The 17,813-nt window shown below is 43.6% G+C and overlaps 1 protein-coding gene across 3 annotated transcripts in view; it reads left to right on the forward strand.

Annotated features, from left to right (window-relative positions):
- Positions 1-3,784: 3,784 nt before the first annotated feature.
- Positions 3,785-17,813, forward strand: part of USP30 (ubiquitin specific peptidase 30) — a 28,365-nt gene continuing 14,336 nt past the window's right edge. The window contains exons 1-5 of one of the 3 annotated variants that reach the window (XM_074321063.1): positions 3,785-4,010; positions 7,305-7,414; positions 8,527-8,709; positions 13,302-13,405; positions 17,640-17,738. In XM_074321063.1, coding sequence (XP_074177164.1) covers positions 3,928-4,010; positions 7,305-7,414; positions 8,527-8,709; positions 13,302-13,405; positions 17,640-17,738 — 579 coding nt within the window. In that variant the 5' untranslated portion in view covers positions 3,785-3,927. The remainder of the gene's footprint in view (positions 4,011-7,304; positions 7,415-8,526; positions 8,710-13,301; positions 13,406-17,639; positions 17,739-17,813) is intronic. The other 2 variants (XM_019757498.2, XM_019757499.2) reach the window with 2 other exon arrangements.

The raw sequence follows: 17,813 nt of genomic DNA on the forward strand, positions 1-17,813 counted from the left end.
ATACAGACATCTTTACTGATGCTCTTTATTTCTCATGTGAGTTTGAATTACTGTCTAGCGTCCTTTCATTTTAGACTGAAGGATTCCCTTCATTATTTCTTGTAGGGCAAGTCTGCAAATGAGAAATCTGTGTTCGCTTATTTGGGAGTGTCTTAATTTCTCATTCATCTTTGAAGTATAGCTTTGCTAGATATAGAATTCTTAGTTGACAGTTTCTTTTAAGAACTTTATGTTATACTACTTCCTTCTACCTCTACAGTTTCTGATGAGACACCAGCTGTTAATCTTACTGAGATTCCTTTTGTGTGAGAGTCACCTCTCTTTCTAATTTCAAAATTCTCTTTGTCTTTTGATTGTTTATTATGATGTGTCTAGGTGTGGCTCTCTTTGAATTTATTTTCCTTGGAGTTCGCTGAGTTTCTTGGATGTGTAGATTATTTGATGTTTCCCATCAAATTTTTGAAAGTTCTTAGCCATTATTTTTTTCAAATATTTTATCTGCCCCTTTCTTTCTCCTCTCTTCTGGGATTCCCATTCTGTGTGTGTTGTCCCACAAATCTCTAAGGCTCTGTTCACTTTCTACATTCCTTTTTGTTTCTGTTCCTAAAATGGATCATCTCAATTGATCTATGTTCAAGTTCATTGATTCTTTCTTCTGCCAGCTCAAGTCCCTCTAGTAATTTTTTAAATTTTAAGTTATTCTTTTCAACTCCAGAGTTTCTATTTGGTTTCTTTTTATGATTTCTATCTCTTTATTAATATCCTCTATTTGGTGAGACATTGTTCTCATTCTTTAGTTCTTTATACTAGTTTTCCTGAGTAGGGAAAAACTCAGTTCTCCACCTGTGTTTCTCTTTTACTTTCACACTAATACCACGCTCACAACACTTCTGACACCAGATGGGTGGGGTATTTCCCCAACACCAAGCAACTCGCTGTGACACCTGTTGGGTGTCCTACAATTTAAGTTAACTCTGACACTATCTACTATAAGATAGTGTCAGATCCAAGAGGTCAAGGGCTCAGTTCCACAAGACTGCTGCCACTCCACCTCAGATGCTAATTGCAAGTAGCAGATCCCTAGATTACCCACAACTTTTGTCTGATTTGGATACAAATTGGAGGTTCCCATGACTTTCTCCTCAGGTTTGATTAATTTGCTAGAGTTGCTCACAGAACTCAGGGAAACACAGTTACCAGTTCACTAAAGGATGCAGATGAACAAGTTGAAGAGATACATAAGGTAAGGTCTGGAAGGGTCCTGAGTGTGCAGAAGTTTCTGTCCCCATGGAGTTGGAGTGTAGCACCCTCCTGGTGTGGATGCGTTTGTTAATTTGGAAGCTCTCCAAATCCCCTACTATTGGGATTCTTACCTATCTGGAGGAAAATATAGCACAACAATAACTTTTAAAAATATTTAAAAGCTACCCAATTGGGTTTTAGATCTTTCTTGTGGTTTTGTGTGGCAATGTGACCACAATTTCTGAGGTCTTTCTTCTGAGACACAGGAAAGCTGGTAGAGGGAGTGGAGAAGATATGCAGAGCTATACTTCTCCTCTTTCTCTAGGCCACTCTTTCCTCTGCAGACAGGAAAAAGACTTTTAAATCACATTTGAGTTTGAAAGAGGACACTAATTTATATATTGAAATGAGATGGGTCTCTGAAAGTTGATGCAAAATTGCATTATTAAGGGACCTGCTCCATGGTCTGAAAGGGGGAGGTCTGACTTAGTATACGTGACAGCAGTTGGAAAAATGTCACTTCATGTTTTTAATACCCAGCAGTTGAGGGTCCTGAATTAATGATTTACTCACAGAATAAACCCAGCAGCTGAAAGATCTCTAAGGCTCTGAGTAAGTGACCCTGTGATTGCCTACAGTGCCAAAAACCCTTGATCTGCCTGGTGGATGTTAGAGCAGGCCCTGCTGGTTCCTGGTTGTGGCATTATCATAAATTAGTAATATATCCTTATTTATAAAAACATCTATTATTCCAGGACAGCCACATCCCTACTGGTTAAAGGAGCAGTGAGAGCCAGGCTGCAGGAAACATTGCTAACTTCATGAAATGTGAAGTATTGTTATTTCTCATGGAGTTGTTGCAAGAATTAAATTAAGATAAGCCCTGCAAAATGCTCAAAAATACTTGTGAATTGATTAGCTATGGATACTCTGTAAGTGCCAATTATTTAAAATAGTCTGGAATGTAGAGTTCTAAGTAGATTTGTGGGTGGGATGGCAGGGTATTCACTCAAGAGGCTAAAGAAGTAGTTCTCAAAGTGTAGTTTCAGGACCCCTTCTTGGGGACCCCTTCAGGGGGTTATTGAGGTCAAAACTATTTTCATAATAACACTTAGACATTATTTGCCTTTCCCACTCTCATTCACTTATGGGTGTACCCTGGAATTTTCCAGAGGCTACACAACATGTGATGCGGTCATGGCTCTGATTTCTATTGGAATGTATGCTTTGGTATTCTTGGGTTTAAATTTTTCCCCCAGTCTTGACAAGTGATTTCCAGGGGCTGGGGGTGGGTGGAGGAGTTGACTACAAAGGGACCAGGTAATTTTTTAGGGGTGGGTGTGATTCTATATCTTGATTGTGGTAATGGTTACATGACTATGCATTTGCCAAAATGCACAGAACTATACACTAAAACTAGGTGAATTTTACTGCGCAAATTATACTTCAAATTGAAATTACCCAAAAGTTATTTCTTAATTTTAATTTCTAATAGTATAATGAGATATAACCCACATAAACAAAAGCTCTCAATAATTTTTTAGCGTACTAACAGGTCCTTTGACCAAGACCTTTGAGAACCACTGAGTTCAAACATTGATTTCTGTGTTAAAATAGTTGCAACTGTTTGCTCTGCAGTTGGGGAAAGCGATTAATAGGGAGGGCAAATTCTTTCTGGCTTTAATGCCTTATATGTTGTGCTGTGCAATGTGGCTATGACCAAATGTGGCTATTGAGTACATGAAAAATGGCTGGTCCAAATGAAATGTACTTAATACATAATAATAATAATAATAATAATAATAATAATCTAAACTATCTCATTGATGTTTACATAGAAATGACAACATTTTGGACATATTGGGTCAAGTAAAGGATACTGACAAAACTAATTCCATCTGTTGTTATTTTAATGTGGCTGCTAGAAAATTTAAAATGTGGTCTTCGTTACATTTCTATTGAACAGCACTATTCTGGAGACACACAGGCTTGATTGACAATCTTGTTTCCACCAATTACAAGATGTGTCAAAAGACTTACTACTTCTTTAAACTTCTTTGGTTCCCTGGGATGTAAAATGTGGGTAATGTTAAGGTTGGTGTGAGGATTGTGAATGAATAATGCATGTGACGTGCTTAGCAATGCACCTAAGTAAACAATACGTTTGATGGCTGTTATTAAAGCCCTGCGTTTTACTACTGATGCCGTCAGAGATGGACCACATGCTCATTAAAGGCCGTTCCTCTGCAACCTATTTCCACTCTGACGACAATAACTAATGCTGTCCGAGGCCTGATGCCTCTTTAGAGCAGGGGCGCCCTCTTCATACCAAAAAATAAAAATGACATGGTCCTTCCTGGAAGTGGGGTATCTGTATTTATGAATAGAGCCCTGGCAAACCCTGAAACCAAAGAGGCCCCGGGCCGTAGGAATTCCTTTACCCCATTGCTAAACTGGGGGGAGGGAGCGGGGGAGAGGGGGACAAGAACATGGTCCATCGGCTTTTCCTCTCCGGCGACGGCGGCTTCCGGTCCTCCCGGGAGCCCGTCCTTCGGCCTACCTTCCCCCGAGTTGCTGGTTCTTTAACCGCGGGTTCCGCGGCCTCGGGAGCATTAGGCGACTTCTGTCAGTCAGCCGCGGTAGCGGCGTGGGTGGCGGCGGCGGCGGGCCTCCCGCGGGGCCGCAATGCTGAGCTCCCGAGCCCAGGCGGCGGTGAGCGCGGCCGACAGAGCCATCCAGCGTTTCCTGCGGACCGGGGCGGCAGTCAGGTGAGCTTTCGGGGGCGGGGCGGCCGGAGAGGCCCGGAGCGGGGTCCCCAGCCTGGGCCTTTGGTGGCCTTTTCACACCCTAGTCAGGGTCCCCAGGGCCGGAGTAAACATTCTGGGGGTTCTGCGTTCCGCAGGGCTGGAGGCCCAGCCCCGGAGGCAGGAGGGACGACGGGCCTCTAGGGCTTGCAGGTCTTTGGCAAAACCAATTCTGTCTGCACTCCCCAGTTCTGCTAGCGCCCCAAATTCTATCAGTGTCCCCCACTCCCGCCTGCCAGTGCCTCCTCCAGTCCTGACATTGTCCCCCAAACTTCCAGGGAGCCTCAGGCTTGTCAAGGCCCCGAAATCTGTCAGTGCCCCGCGGACCTCTCAGGGCTTCGCAGGCTTTCCAGGACCCCTTAATCCTCTGCGGATACCCCCAATCCTTATGGGCTCCGAGTCGTGTCAGTCAGTTCCTGGCCTGCCAGGATTCCCCAGCCTTGTCAAGCTTGCCAGTCCTGCCATGGTTCTCAATCCTGTAAAGTGCCTGGGGCTTGCTAGCACTCGCCCTCCCCTCTTATTTTGTCAGCCCCCCTATTTCTGTCAGTCCCCGTGCCCCAGTTATGCCAGGGATCCCCTATTCTGTCTGGATCCCCAACCTTACTAGGGACTTATTATCTTGCAAGGGTTAAACCAATCAGGACCCCCTTACCTGCTAAAGCTCCCAGTCCTGCTGAGGCTCCTCCCCCCCAATAGTATTGGACCCGCCCAATAGTATTGTCCCCAGTCCTGTCAAGGCCCCTGTTTCCCTCCTCTTATCTTCCCTCCCATGGGCTTCGGGCTTCAGAGCTGAGCACTGCATCTCTATTACTGTCCCTAAATGACTGAGACCTGTTGTTCAGGACAGCTTCCTTCCTTTGGAACTGGAGTAGGTCTAAAGGACTTATTATCCAGGCCGGCCCAGTGGCTCAGGCGGTTGGAACTCCGTGCTCCTAAGGCAGAAGGCTGCGGGTACCATTCTCACATGGGCCAGTACCAGATGGCTCAGTTGGTTGGAGCGCATCCTGTCAACCACAAGGTTGCCCCGTTGGACTCCCGCAAGGGATGGTGGGCTGTGCCCCCTGCAACTAACAAGGGCAACTGGACCTGGAGCTGAGCTGCGCCCTCCACAACTAAGATTGAAAGGACAACAACTTGACTTGAAAAAAGTCCTGGAAGTACACACTGTTCCCCAACAAAAAAGTCCTGTTCCCCTTCCCACAAACAAACAAACAAACAAATAAAAAATAAAGAACTTATTATCCCAGGGCTGGAAGCTGTCGGTGGCTATCCTGTCCTTTGCCCCCATTCTGTAGATGGGAAGAAGGCCTTGAGATGGCCTCGTGTATGGGCCTACAGCTGACCTGATAGCAGAACTGGGGGGAGAAGCGAGATGTTTTTATTCCCAAGCTGCATTACTCTCCTCATGTTGTCATTTTGCAGAGAAATGGCATTTCCACAATCACCACCCACCCTTGGGGTGTTTTTGTGCATGCTCTGCTAAGGATGTGGGCAAGCCCTCTCTCCCACCCCTGTGACACTCTGTTTTTCAGTTTCCCTTGTAAGCTTTGTGTTTATAAGCACAGACTTGGTAGTCGGACGGGCATAACAGTTCAGATCCACGCTGCCTCACCCACTTTGACCAAGTTGGTTGCCTCTTTTAGTTTCCTCACCTATAAAAATGGAGATGATAAAGGAACCGACCTGTGTGGGATTGTTTTGAGAATGAGCTAAGATGATCACAGTGCCTGCGGTAGAAATATTAGTGTTTGATTAGGGGATATAAGAGCATATGTACACTGCTTTAGCCTTTTGGTGATGGCCCTTTTTAACCTTTCCAGGCACTTTTGTGAATGCACCTATTGTGTAAAAGTCAGCACAACGGTGCATTAAGAAATTTCAAGAAAAACTTTCAGGAATGAAACTGAGATTATAATACTCAATCATCATAGCCGCTAGCACTTGCAGAGCTCTTACTATGTACCACCCTATGCATTAGCACTTATTTAATCCTCACAACAACCCTATGAGGTAGGTCTCATGATTGTCCCCATTGTACAGATGAGAAAGCTGAGACTTAGCGGGTGAAATGATGTCCTAGAGAATAGCAAAGCCAAGATTGAACCAGATTAATGTGATTCCACTTTCTTAACCAAGTGCTGTGCGCTATTGACTCTGTCTTGGGAGAACAAAGATTTATTTGAAATTCAGTTAGCATCATATCAGTTACGACACTAAGAAACTGGTGGTAGTTGTAAGATAGAGTCACTTGTATTACCAGTGACTCTATGAGTTAATGTTGACTGAGCTGAGATCAAAACAATTTTCACATGATCTAAATATTGGGATATGAACATATTACACACACGTGTATATACATACATATCTAACATATGGTTTACTTTAGTCAGTGGACATATGTAACTTTGTATAAAACTGTGTTTTAAATTGCTGGTGCAATTTCTTCATTTGCAGTAAAAGAGTAACTTCAGTGTTCAAGTCAAGCCTAAAATTAAGACTCTTTAATTTCACAAATACTTAGATCTTTGTATACTATTATGTGCCCCCTCCTCATTTAATAATCTGAAAGATAAATCCATTTCTGTATGTTTTCCCCAGTACCCAATCATTCAGTAAATATTATTGAGTACCTACAATGTGCCAGGCATGATGTAGACACTTGGGATATGTCAGTGAGTAACATAAACAAAGATCCCTGTCCTTGGAGACTTTGCATTCCAGTTGAAAGAGACAGACAATCAATTAGTGAATAATGAATGTTACGTTAGAAGGTGGTAAGTGCTATGGTAAAAAGAAAAAGTACGTAGAAGCCAGTAAAAGGGGCCAGGAGTGCAGGTTCTAAAGGTTAATTAGAAGTGAAGGGGAGGGGAGGAGTGAGCCAAGCAGCGATCTGGGGGAAGAGCATACCAGGCCGAGGGAACAGCAGTGCAAAGGTCCTGGGGTAAGAGCATGACTGGGGTGGCAGCCAGTGTGGAGGCGGAGCGAGAGGCAGAGTAGAAGGAAAAGCCTGGCTTCTCTGAGTGAGATGGGACTTTTGGAATGTTGTGCCCTTCGATTTTAAATCCTGATGTCTAAATGTGCTGATTTTCAAGACATAATCCTATGTATATTACTATATACTACTTTAACTTGAAAAGTAGGTATTTGGTAGGCCAGTGGGTTATTTTGATGAAATGTTATTTCTAAGTACTTATATCTGTCTATGTACATACTGTGTTTGTGATCATGGAAGATAGTAAACTTATTTTTCTTTTTTAGATATAAAGTCATGAAGAACTGGGGTGTTATAGGTGGAATTGCTGCTGCTCTTGCAGCAGGAATATATGTTATTTGGGGTCCCATTACGGAAAGAAAGAAGCGTAGAAAAGGTAAGAATGAGGCCATTGCATCATGGTCGGTAGACTTGACCTGAACCATTATTGTCCAAAAACAGTACAAAAAGGGGAGGCATTTTTGGTTCTCTCGTAGCCTCAGTTTTTGAACAGTACTTTCTTTTAAGCAGAAGTTAATTTTAATGACTCATTATTTTCTACCCTGTTGTAAAAAGATTCACCTCCCTTAAAGTCTTGAATTTGTGACATTCTTTGTAATGAATAATTTCAAGTAGCTTAATTGTCTATGTTCTCATTAACATGGCAATTGTGTTTTTCACTAGTACAATCGACCGGTTGTTTGATGCATTTGTGATTTCACTGACTAGCTGATAGTCACTAGTAAATGTTTCAAGTTAGTTTCTTCATTAACCCCCAAATCTATTTCCGATTTTTAAAAATACCCCCTTTTGTGAATGTTGCTCTACTTATATTGATAAAAAGTTTGCCAAAAAAAGGGGGGGATGTGGGTAATAGATGTAGCAAAATATTGATCATTGTTAAATCTGGGGGTGGTTATAATTAGGGTTTATTATATATCCTCTCTTATTTTGTACATGTTTGAGAACTTTCATAATAAAACGTTTTAAAAAATTTCGACAGAAGAGGGAAGTATTTTGTTGATCTCTGCAGAAAGACTGAGCAGAGTTGCCATAGTGGAGTCTTTCCCACTGATGGTAAGAACAAAATCATTGTCCTGGAAAGCAACAACAGAACAATTGTTTTCTTCTGTTTTGAGAAACAATGCTTTCTTCTTAAAGGGGAGAGAGAGAGGGAACTGAATGAGAGAGAGAAAGAAAGAGACGTTACTAAGTGGTTTTTTGGTACATTCAGTGTAAACCAAACTGTGCCAGACATCGTGGTAGGTTTCAAAAGTTACACAGGACGGGGACCTGTCCTTCTGTCCCTACAGTGTCCTAAAGGAGCAGTACTAGGACTGGGCCTCAGCATGGTCAAAATGCCCGGCCCCTGGATCTCTGGATAAGGACTGTCTCACGTTGGGATTTCAAATGCAAGGCCCTGGTGCAGAAACTCGCTAATGGGAGAGAAAAAAAGAGTTGGTCCAATATAATGTGCTGCTCTCTCATTTCTCACCCCCCTCTTTCTAGGGCTTGTGCCTGGCCTTGTCAACTTGGGGAACACCTGCTTTCTGAACTCCCTGCTGCAAGGATTGTCTGCCTGCCCTGCTTTCATCAAGTGGCTGGAAGAGTTCACCACCCAGTATACCCGGGATCAGAAGGAGCCCCCGCCACACCAGTATTTATCCTTAACACTGTTGCACCTTCTGAAAGGTATCTAGCTGGGAATTTAAAGGGGATTGTGTGCGTTTTCCAAGCAGCTGCCCAGATGGCAGGCAAAGGGTTAATAGCCTCTGTTTAGAAAAACATCATCTACGGATTATGAAAAAAAACACTAAGAGCCCAATAGATACAAACAGCTAGTTTTTGAAAATCAAAGATATAACCCTCTATTTTAAAAATTGTCAGTTTAGTTACAGCTTTTTAGGGAAAGAAGAAAATCCACTGTGACATAACCATTTTGATTATAAGAATACTCTGGTTTCAAAAACATTAACTTTTTTTTTTAAAAAAAAGTATCTTAGCCTAGAAAGTAAGGTAATTTGCAAGAGAAATACTACAAATTGTATTTCGATAAACACAAAGTATCTAACAAATACTCAAATATTCAACTTGACCATCATCAAAGAAATATAAATAAAATAATTGTGAGGCACCATGTTTTTGCCTGTCAGCAAAGATTGAAAAACAGTTCGATGGTCATGACCAGCTGTTGGGTGACATGTTCGCACACATCAGAGTGGGTGTAACTTAGGGCATCCTTTCAGGAAAGGAGTTTGCAACGACACAGTAATAGCTTGCCAAATGCTCAGTGCCATTTGACCTAGTAACGCCTTGTCTGGGAGTCTGTCTTAACAGAAATAGTTAGAAACGTGGACTGTCATTTACACTGGCCTGAAGTTGTAAGAGCAAACAAGTTTGGGAATGGCTGGATACTGGCCCTGAGCTTGGAGAGTCACAATATACATGGAATTTTAAGAAGTCACTGATCTAACTTCATTTTTAAACCACTATTTTAACTGTAGAACTGGTTCCCCCACACACACACACAGCATTTGTTACCATCCTGAGGACATTCCAGAGAATGCAGTTTGGGAAATGCTGTTAAAGGCACAAAGATCTCCAATATGTAGTTATAATGGGGGAAAAGAAAGAAAAAAATGTGGTTGTCCAACAGTAGGATGATTAAGCAATCAATGGAACAGTACATCTTTGTGAAGTTTTTTTTGTTTTGTTTTGTTTTTAATTTGGGAGAGGGCATAGGCTATAATATTAAGTTTAAAAGAGCAGGATACAAAGTATGATATAATTGACTTCAGTGAAGCAAAAACTTCTACAGCTAGACTGGACAGAAAAAGACTAAATGTTAGCCGTGGCCATTTTGGTATTGTGCAGTTGCTGGTTTGAAAACATTTTTTAAAAAAAGACAAAACCCCACACAACTATATTTCTAAAACTCCCAACAGTAAGCATATATTATTCTCACAGTCAGAAAAAAATAATCGGATCTAAAACACTCAGCTAAATATTGCTTCACTGAGGTATTTTCCCATGTGATCTCAGCTTGACACAGAAATCTTTATGAAGCAAGTTCTGCAGGTCTGTCAAGAGGCAGTTTGAAAAGAATTTCTTCTACTCCTCTGTTCTAAGAAAAACACCATTCCAAAGACTTGTGAGAAGCTGAAATGTCCACATAGCTGTTATGACTCAGGTTCAGGAGTTGTCCTGCCCATGGGGCGGCCAGTTAACTCAGTTGGTTAGAGTGCGATGCCAGGGTTGCTGGTTCGATCCCCACATTGGCCAGTGTGAGCTGCGCCCTCCACAACTAGATTGAGACAACTGCTTGACTTGGAGCTGATGGGTCCTGGAAAAACACACTTAAAATAAATAAAAGTTAAAAAAAAAAGAGTTGTTCTGATCATGATCTCAGCACTCCCATCTCCCCTTTGCCCACGTACGACCCAATGCTGGGAAGCAGAGGCTCCCGTGGTCCACTGCACCTAGAGTATACACTCCCTTCTCTGCGTCTGCTTTCAGTGTCTTTTATTTTAACTTTTAGAAATAATTTTAGTTATACAAGTAGTGCATAAATAAATTCTCCTTGTAAAAAAATGAAAGCATTATAGATAAGGCTAAAAACCGCTTTATCATTACTACCGCAATCCTGTTTCTCTCCTTCCTCCCCCAAAGTAAGATGTAAGTATATCCTTCCAGACGGTTTTCTAAGTACCCACAGGAATTACATATTATTTATGTTTTTTCGTAACCAAGTAACATTATATGCCCTAGAGAAATGTCCAGTTCAGTACATGTCAGCTCTACCTCTTTCATTTTTCTTTCTTTTTGTGAGTTTATTGGCCTTATAGATGTTGTCTTCTGTGAATTGCTTGCTCATATCCTTTGCCTATTTAAGAAAAATTGATAAATCATCCATAACATAAAATTTACCATCTTAACCATTTTTCAGTATATAATTCTCTACCAATAAGTACAGTCACTTTGTTCTGCAACCATAATAGTCACTCTTCATCTCCAGAACTTTTCCATCGTCCCATATCGAAACTCTGTATCCATTAAACAGCTCCCCACTCTCTGTTACCCCTAGACTGCCGTAACCACGATTCTGTCTGTCTCTATGAATCTGATTGACTGTGTACCTCATTTATGTGGAATCATGCAATATTTGTCCTCTTGTGTCTGGCTTATTTCACTTAGCATAATGTCTTCCAGGTTCATCCACCTTGTAGCATGTGTCAGAATTTCTTTCCTTTTTAAGGCTGAATATGAATAATATTCGATTGTGTGTGTATAGATATGCCACATTTTGTTTATCCGTTCATAAGTCCGTGGACATTTGGGTTTTCACGTTTGGGCTATTGTGAACAATTCTGCTTTAAACATTGCTGTACACGTTTCTCTTCAAGTCCCTGCATTTCATTGTTTTGGGTGTATGCCCAGAGGTAGACTTGCTGGATCAAATGGTAATTCTGTTTAATTTTATGAGGCACCACTTTACTGTTTTCCATAGCGGCTGTGCCATCTTACATTCTCACCAGCAGTGCACAAAACGTTCCAATTCTCCGCATCCTCACCAGCATTTGTTATTGTCTGTCTTTTTGCTAATAGCCTTCCTAATGGGTGTGAAGTGATATCTTTGGTTTTGATATCTTTGCATTTCCCTAATGAAAAGTAATGTTAACCATCTTTTCATGTGTGATATCTTTACATTTCCCTAATGAAAAGTAATGTTAACCATCTTTTCATGTGTTTATTAGCCATTTCCCAAATTTAAGACCTAGCCAGACATTAAAATAAGATCCGGTTTTATTTTACTATAATATAAGACCGGGAATATAATATAATATAATATATTATACTGGGTCTTATATTAGTTTTTGCTCCAAAAGTTGCATTAGAGCTGATTATCCGGCTAGGTCTTATTTTCGGGGAAACACGGTATTTCCCTACGGTAGATCCTAAGAAAGTGAAATTGCTGCATTATAGGATATGAAAATTAGTAGACATTGCCAAATTGCCCCACAGCATTGTAGGCAAAATTGGGCTAAAGGGGACATTAAAATTTTCCTTGGGAAGGAAAAAGCTAACAGGGCGGCTTGATGGATTTAGGAGGAAGAGGGAAGGTATAGTTTCTTGCCTTTTGTGCTCCCTTTGTTCTGGAGGGTAAAGGTCAGACCTCAGGTGATATTTGCCTGATAAGACAAGCCTCGGGCCTTCTCAGCACTGGCTGCCAGGGCTGCTACTTCTCCACAGGTCGCCACCACTCACAAAGTCACCGACCATGTTCAGACAGGTTGTGGGTGGCAGTATTCAGAACCTTCAGAGCCTAAAGTATTCAAAGGAATCCTTCAAGTTCACTGACTGCAAATCAAAGAGAAGAAACAGCCTCGCTTAGTTTACCTGGGGAATTGGAACTGCCATAAACTGTGCTGAGGTGACGGGCCCCTATATTTTTTGTCTCTCATACTCTTGTCCAGTGTAACACACAATGAGATGGGGGATGGTCAAGATCAGGAATCAGCAAACTCTGGCCCTTGGGCCAAATCTGGCCCACTACCTGTTTTTTAAATAAAGTTTTATTGAAACACAGCCATGCCCATTTGTTTAGTATTATCTATGTGTGCTTTTGTGTTAGAATGGCAGAGTTGCTACAGTGATCCGTGAAACCTAAAATGTTTACCAACCCTGCTCTAGATGTAATTATAAATTCATAAGCCCATCAAACTTTTATTTATTTTTATTAGGCTTGGTTCTACTTATGATTGAAAAGTAAACCATTCACCAGACCCATTCAGCTGCCACATGACCTTGATGTTTTATGATAATCAGAAACTCATGCAGACAGATGTACAAGTGACGGCCTTATGGCCACAGGAGAGAGCCCCGTGGAGAGGAGTTAAGCACTGCATGTAGGGTTGGACTAGATGAGTGCTTAAGGGTCCTCTCACCCCTGAGAGTTGTGAGTTTAGATCATTGTATTCAATAAGAATCTTGCAACAATAAATTTATAGTGATGATGATAATTCAAATCACTGAAAATCAATTATTTCATTTAAATGCTGTGGCCTTATGAAAAATTACTTTCATTCAACAAACACAAAGTGCCGAATAATATGCTAAGCATTGGGTAAGGTTACAAAGAAAAATAGTGAAAGAGCTATAATTCCAAGATGAATTTTATAATTCTTAAATTCTTCATTAGCTTTGATAGGCTGTGTGGTGCAGGTTTTCTGGTTAGTTGTTAACACTGGTGAGTTTAATAATTGTGTCACCTTTTTTGTTTCCAGCTTTATCCTGCCAAGAAATAACTGATGATGAGGTCTTGGATGCAAGCTGCTTGTTGGATGTCTTAAGAATGTACAGATGGCAGATCTCTTCATTTGAGGAACAGGTGAACACAACATTCAAAACAGATTTACTTGGAGAATGCTTCCCCCTAACCAGCTGGGGTCTGAGCTTACAATGATGGCTGCAAAACAGCTGCATTGCTGCAGCGGGAAGAATAAATGCCAGTATTGACCTTGCAGTTGCCTGGCCTGGGTGTACATTCCTGTGACATTTTAGGCAGCCTCCACGTTCTGGGCTAGATTATGAGCTTTGTTCCTGCTTTCATGACTAGAGGAGAAATACAGCTCTGTTTCACCTGATGGATGGAAGGATGATTAGCAGAACAGGGCATAAACACAGGTTCCAAAGAACAAAAATCTGTAGTTCTTGAATGATGTGGCACGTCAGTGGATGATGGGGACACTTGAGTCCTTTAGAGAGAGGCAGGTGGCTTCACCTTAGAGGCCCAGAGGGTCAGGCGAGACCCTTTTTTGGATCACACCCTCATTTAAAAAAGAAGAAAAAAATGTCTTCAGAGGCTGCCTTAAAGTGGCCCCAGACTGAGAGCAGGTGTCCTGTGCATCCCAAGGGCTATCTTCCAGCCACTTCCACCTCCTTTTCACAACGCCAGATTCCCCGTCTTCTTTGGTCCCGGCCACCCTCCTCCTCCCCAGACCACTATTACCAATGGCAGGTCTGAGGCTAAGACTGAGAGGGTGAAGATCTAAGGACAGAAAATGTAGCGTCCGGTGGGGTTCAGGTGTGTCCTCACGAGCCGAATTCCCAGAACGGCCTTGTCCAGTTTTGTGTTGGCTGCTTCTGCTTCCACCGTCCAGATACTGGACCAGAGTAATGGGAGACGGCCTTTGGGCTCCCAAAACGGTGGGGCTGAAATGCAAAGCATTTCAAAGCTCTGAAAAATGAGGTGGGAAGTCTTTCTAGCACCTCTCATTTTTAAAGATTATCTCTGTTTCCCCTTTAATCTGAAGCCATGCATACGTCTTTTTAAAACATGACATGGATGATACCTATACTTTCTTACCATGCATCTCGATTCATCTATTGTGTGTTGAAATGTTTTTTCCATTTAGAAAATCCTTTTTAAATCCTGCTGTAACTGGAATGATTTAGCCAAAATGTTTTTCATTTGTCTAAAGTGAGAGTGACTGAGATTCAGTCACCAAGGACATCAGCTGCGTTTCCTAAGCCCTGCTCTTCTGTCAAGGACCCACTTAAGGCCCAGTTACTCCCTAAGCATCTACGGCTCACAGCAGTCACTGAGCCAGGTAGTGCGTTAGTGTGGGTGGAAGAGAGGCGAGCGTGTCTGTCCTCTTGGAAGGCATCCAGAGCACCGCCTGGGGCCTCATCTCCGTTACTATTCATCCAGTCAGCCAATAGCAGCCAATAGGCTTCCACTATCAACCGCTTTTCAGTGTCTGCAGGTAGAACTATGGGAGAGGCACTGGGCTAAGGGCTTCCCTCGTGGGAATTACTGATTTCACCCGCACAGCAGTCCTGTAAGGAGTTCCTGTTACTATGCTCGTTTTGCAGATGAGCACACTGAGAGCCAGAGACGGGAAGTGATTTGCCCAAAGTCACATAGCTCTTTCAGTGGCAGAGCCAGGATTCGAACCAATCTGGTGCTAAAGTGCCCACGTCAGCTCCAGCCTCTTCTGCCATACGATTTTTTTTCTCAAGGCCAAGTAGCTGACTGTGACAGAATAGGGTTTGGATCTGACTCCATCCTGTCTTGGGATTTTTCTCCATGGTGAAGCCCTGCTCATTGCTTCAAGGGTTGGTCCAGATGCCTGTGTTTGAGGCTCCCTGAGCCTCCCAGGTAGAGCCGATTCAGAGCCGATTCCCTCTCTGTCCCCTGTGGCTCATTGGCCATAATAGGGCTGTAGCATTGTGCTGCTAAGTAATAGCTGGGCTGCTACATCTGTGGCTGGATTGTGAGTCTCTGAGAGCAAGAGCCTTGCCTTATTTCTCTTTGAATCTCTATCACTCTCTTGCTAAGTGCTGTTCGTAGCCTAGGAGGGGATTCATTTATACATGCCACCAATACGTATTGAATGCCTGCCTGGGGCAGGACAGCGTCCCTGCTCTCAGGGAGCTCACATGCAAGTGAGGCTGTAGACAGGAAACAGGTAACTTCAAGATGCGCTAATAATCGTAAAACAAACAGGGCGTGACAAAGTGTGAATGTGGGGGCCTGGGACCTGGGGTCAGAGAAAAGCAATTGGGAGACCACTATAGACGGGCAAGGCTTTTCAGAAGACCTGAGGTCTTGGCTGAGACCTGAGGCCTAAAAAGAAGTAAGGCCTATGAATGTCTGGGTGCAGGGTGTTCCAGAGGAACCAGCCAGGTGAAAAGCCTGAGACAGAGACAAGTGTGCAGTGTTTGGAGGACAGCGAGAAGTCCAGCAGGGCTGGGGCCAGGGTGAGGAGAGCAGTGGAGGAGCGGGGGTCCCAGACGTCAGGGACCTGGGAGGCCATCGCAGGTGTTGGGCTTCTGCTCTGTGTGCGGTTGGGGAGCCACTAGAGGCTTCGAGCAGGGATCTGGTGTATGTTTGAATGGGACCACGCTGGTCGCTGTGTACAGGAAGGACTGTAGGGGCCAAGATGGAACCAGAGAGGGAAGGTGGGAGGCAGTTATCCAGGCAGATGTCCAGGCCAAGGATGGTGTGGCTTTGACTGGGGTTGGGGCAGGGGAGACATGGAGAGTCCTCAGGGAGTTAGGGTGTATTTTGGAGGGAGAGCCTGCAGGATTGCTGTTGAATTGATTAGGGGTGGGGTTAAGTCGGGGAGGGTTGGGGAGGGAGGGGCTCCTTGAGGAGATGCCATTTTGGTGGAGACCTGGAGGATGAGAAGGAATCAGCCCGGTGAAGATCTGGGCAGAGCTCCTCAGGCAAGGGTGCGTGACAGACAGTCCCCGAGAGGGGAATTAGCGTGGTGCATTCAGGAGCCAAAAGAGGCCTGGGAAATTAGACCTTGGTGGTGAGCGTGCTGTAGTTGTACAGATGGCGAATTATAATGTTCTACACGTGAAACTCATAATGTTATAAACCAGTGGTACCTCAATTTTCAGAAAAGAGGGGTAGGGCATAGTGAGGGAGGGAGACTTCTAGGGTCTGGCTCCTATCAGGGTTGGTAGGCTAGCTAAGAAAGGGGGCGCGGGGTTTACTCTGGCAGTGAGAGCCGTTGGAAGGTTGGAAGCGGAAGAGTCGAGTCACTTGCCTTTAGAAGATCACACTCGTGGCTGTGGAGGGACACTAAGAGCAGAAGCCTAGAGGGTCAGCGTCGTCAGAGTTCAGGGGAGGAGAGACCTGCCCATCCCAGAAGAGGGGCCGCTTTGGCTTTTTGAGAGAGGGGCGTTTGAGTTCATTCTTAAAGAGTAGTCCCCTGCCATGTGATGCAGCAATTCCACTTGTGAATATAAACCCGAAAGAATTTCAAGCAGGGACTCAAACAGGTATTTGTACACTCATGTTCATAGCAGTATTTGCAGTAGCCAAAAGGTGGAAGTAACCCAAGTGTCTGTCCATCCGCAAATGAGTGGAATGTGTGTGTGTGTGTGTGTGTGTGTGTGTGTGTGTACACCATGGAATACACATACAGACAATGGAGTATTATTCAGCCTTAAAAATGAAGGAAATTCTGACGCCTGCTATAGCATGGATGAACCTTGAAGACATTATGCTAAGTGAAATAAGCCAGTCACAAAAGGACAAATATTGTATGATTCCTTGTATAAGGTACCTAGAGTAGTCAGATTCAGAGACAGAAAGTAGCATGGCGGTTGCCAGGGGCTGGAGGGAGGGGAAAATGAGGGGCTCCTGTTTCATGGATACAGCCTTTCAGTTTGGGAAGATAAAAACATTCTGAAGATGGGTGGTGCTTTTGGTAGCATGACAGTGTGACTGTACTTAATACTACAGACTGTTCTAGGTTACGTGTATTTGACCACAATGAAAAAAAGAAAAGGAGTAGTCGGGCGGAGTGGAGGTCAGGGCCATCTCCATAAAGCTAACACAGGCTCAGAGAAGCTGGCCTGGAGGCAGCCCACCAGCTTTCTTTCCTTCTCTCTCCCCTCGGGCCTCCCAGTCCTGGGTCTTGATTGTGAAACTGTCTAGGACGGGACTGTGTCCATTTAACTAGCTGGGCCCCGAGAAGGTGGAAAACAAATCCTGCCCACAGCCCACAGCTGGAGGAGGGCTGCCCGGTGGTCCCCGTGGGAATGGTGCTGATGCTGCTGTGGCCGCCTCAGGCCTCTCTGAAGAATGCTCTGCCCTTTGACAGGATGCTCACGAATTATTCCATGTCATTACCTCGTCATTGGAGGATGAGCGGGACCGTCAGCCCCGGGTCGCACATTTGTTTGATGTGCATTCCCTGGAGGTAAACCATTAATATTTCCGATACATTGAATGAGTTTGTGCATATTTAATGGGTGTAGGGACCACAAGTATCTTT

This window comes from Rhinolophus sinicus, linkage group LG16 (genome assembly GCF_036562045.2).
Source record: "Rhinolophus sinicus isolate RSC01 linkage group LG16, ASM3656204v1, whole genome shotgun sequence".
In the NCBI taxonomy this organism is placed as follows: Eukaryota; Metazoa; Chordata; class Mammalia; order Chiroptera; family Rhinolophidae; genus Rhinolophus; species Rhinolophus sinicus.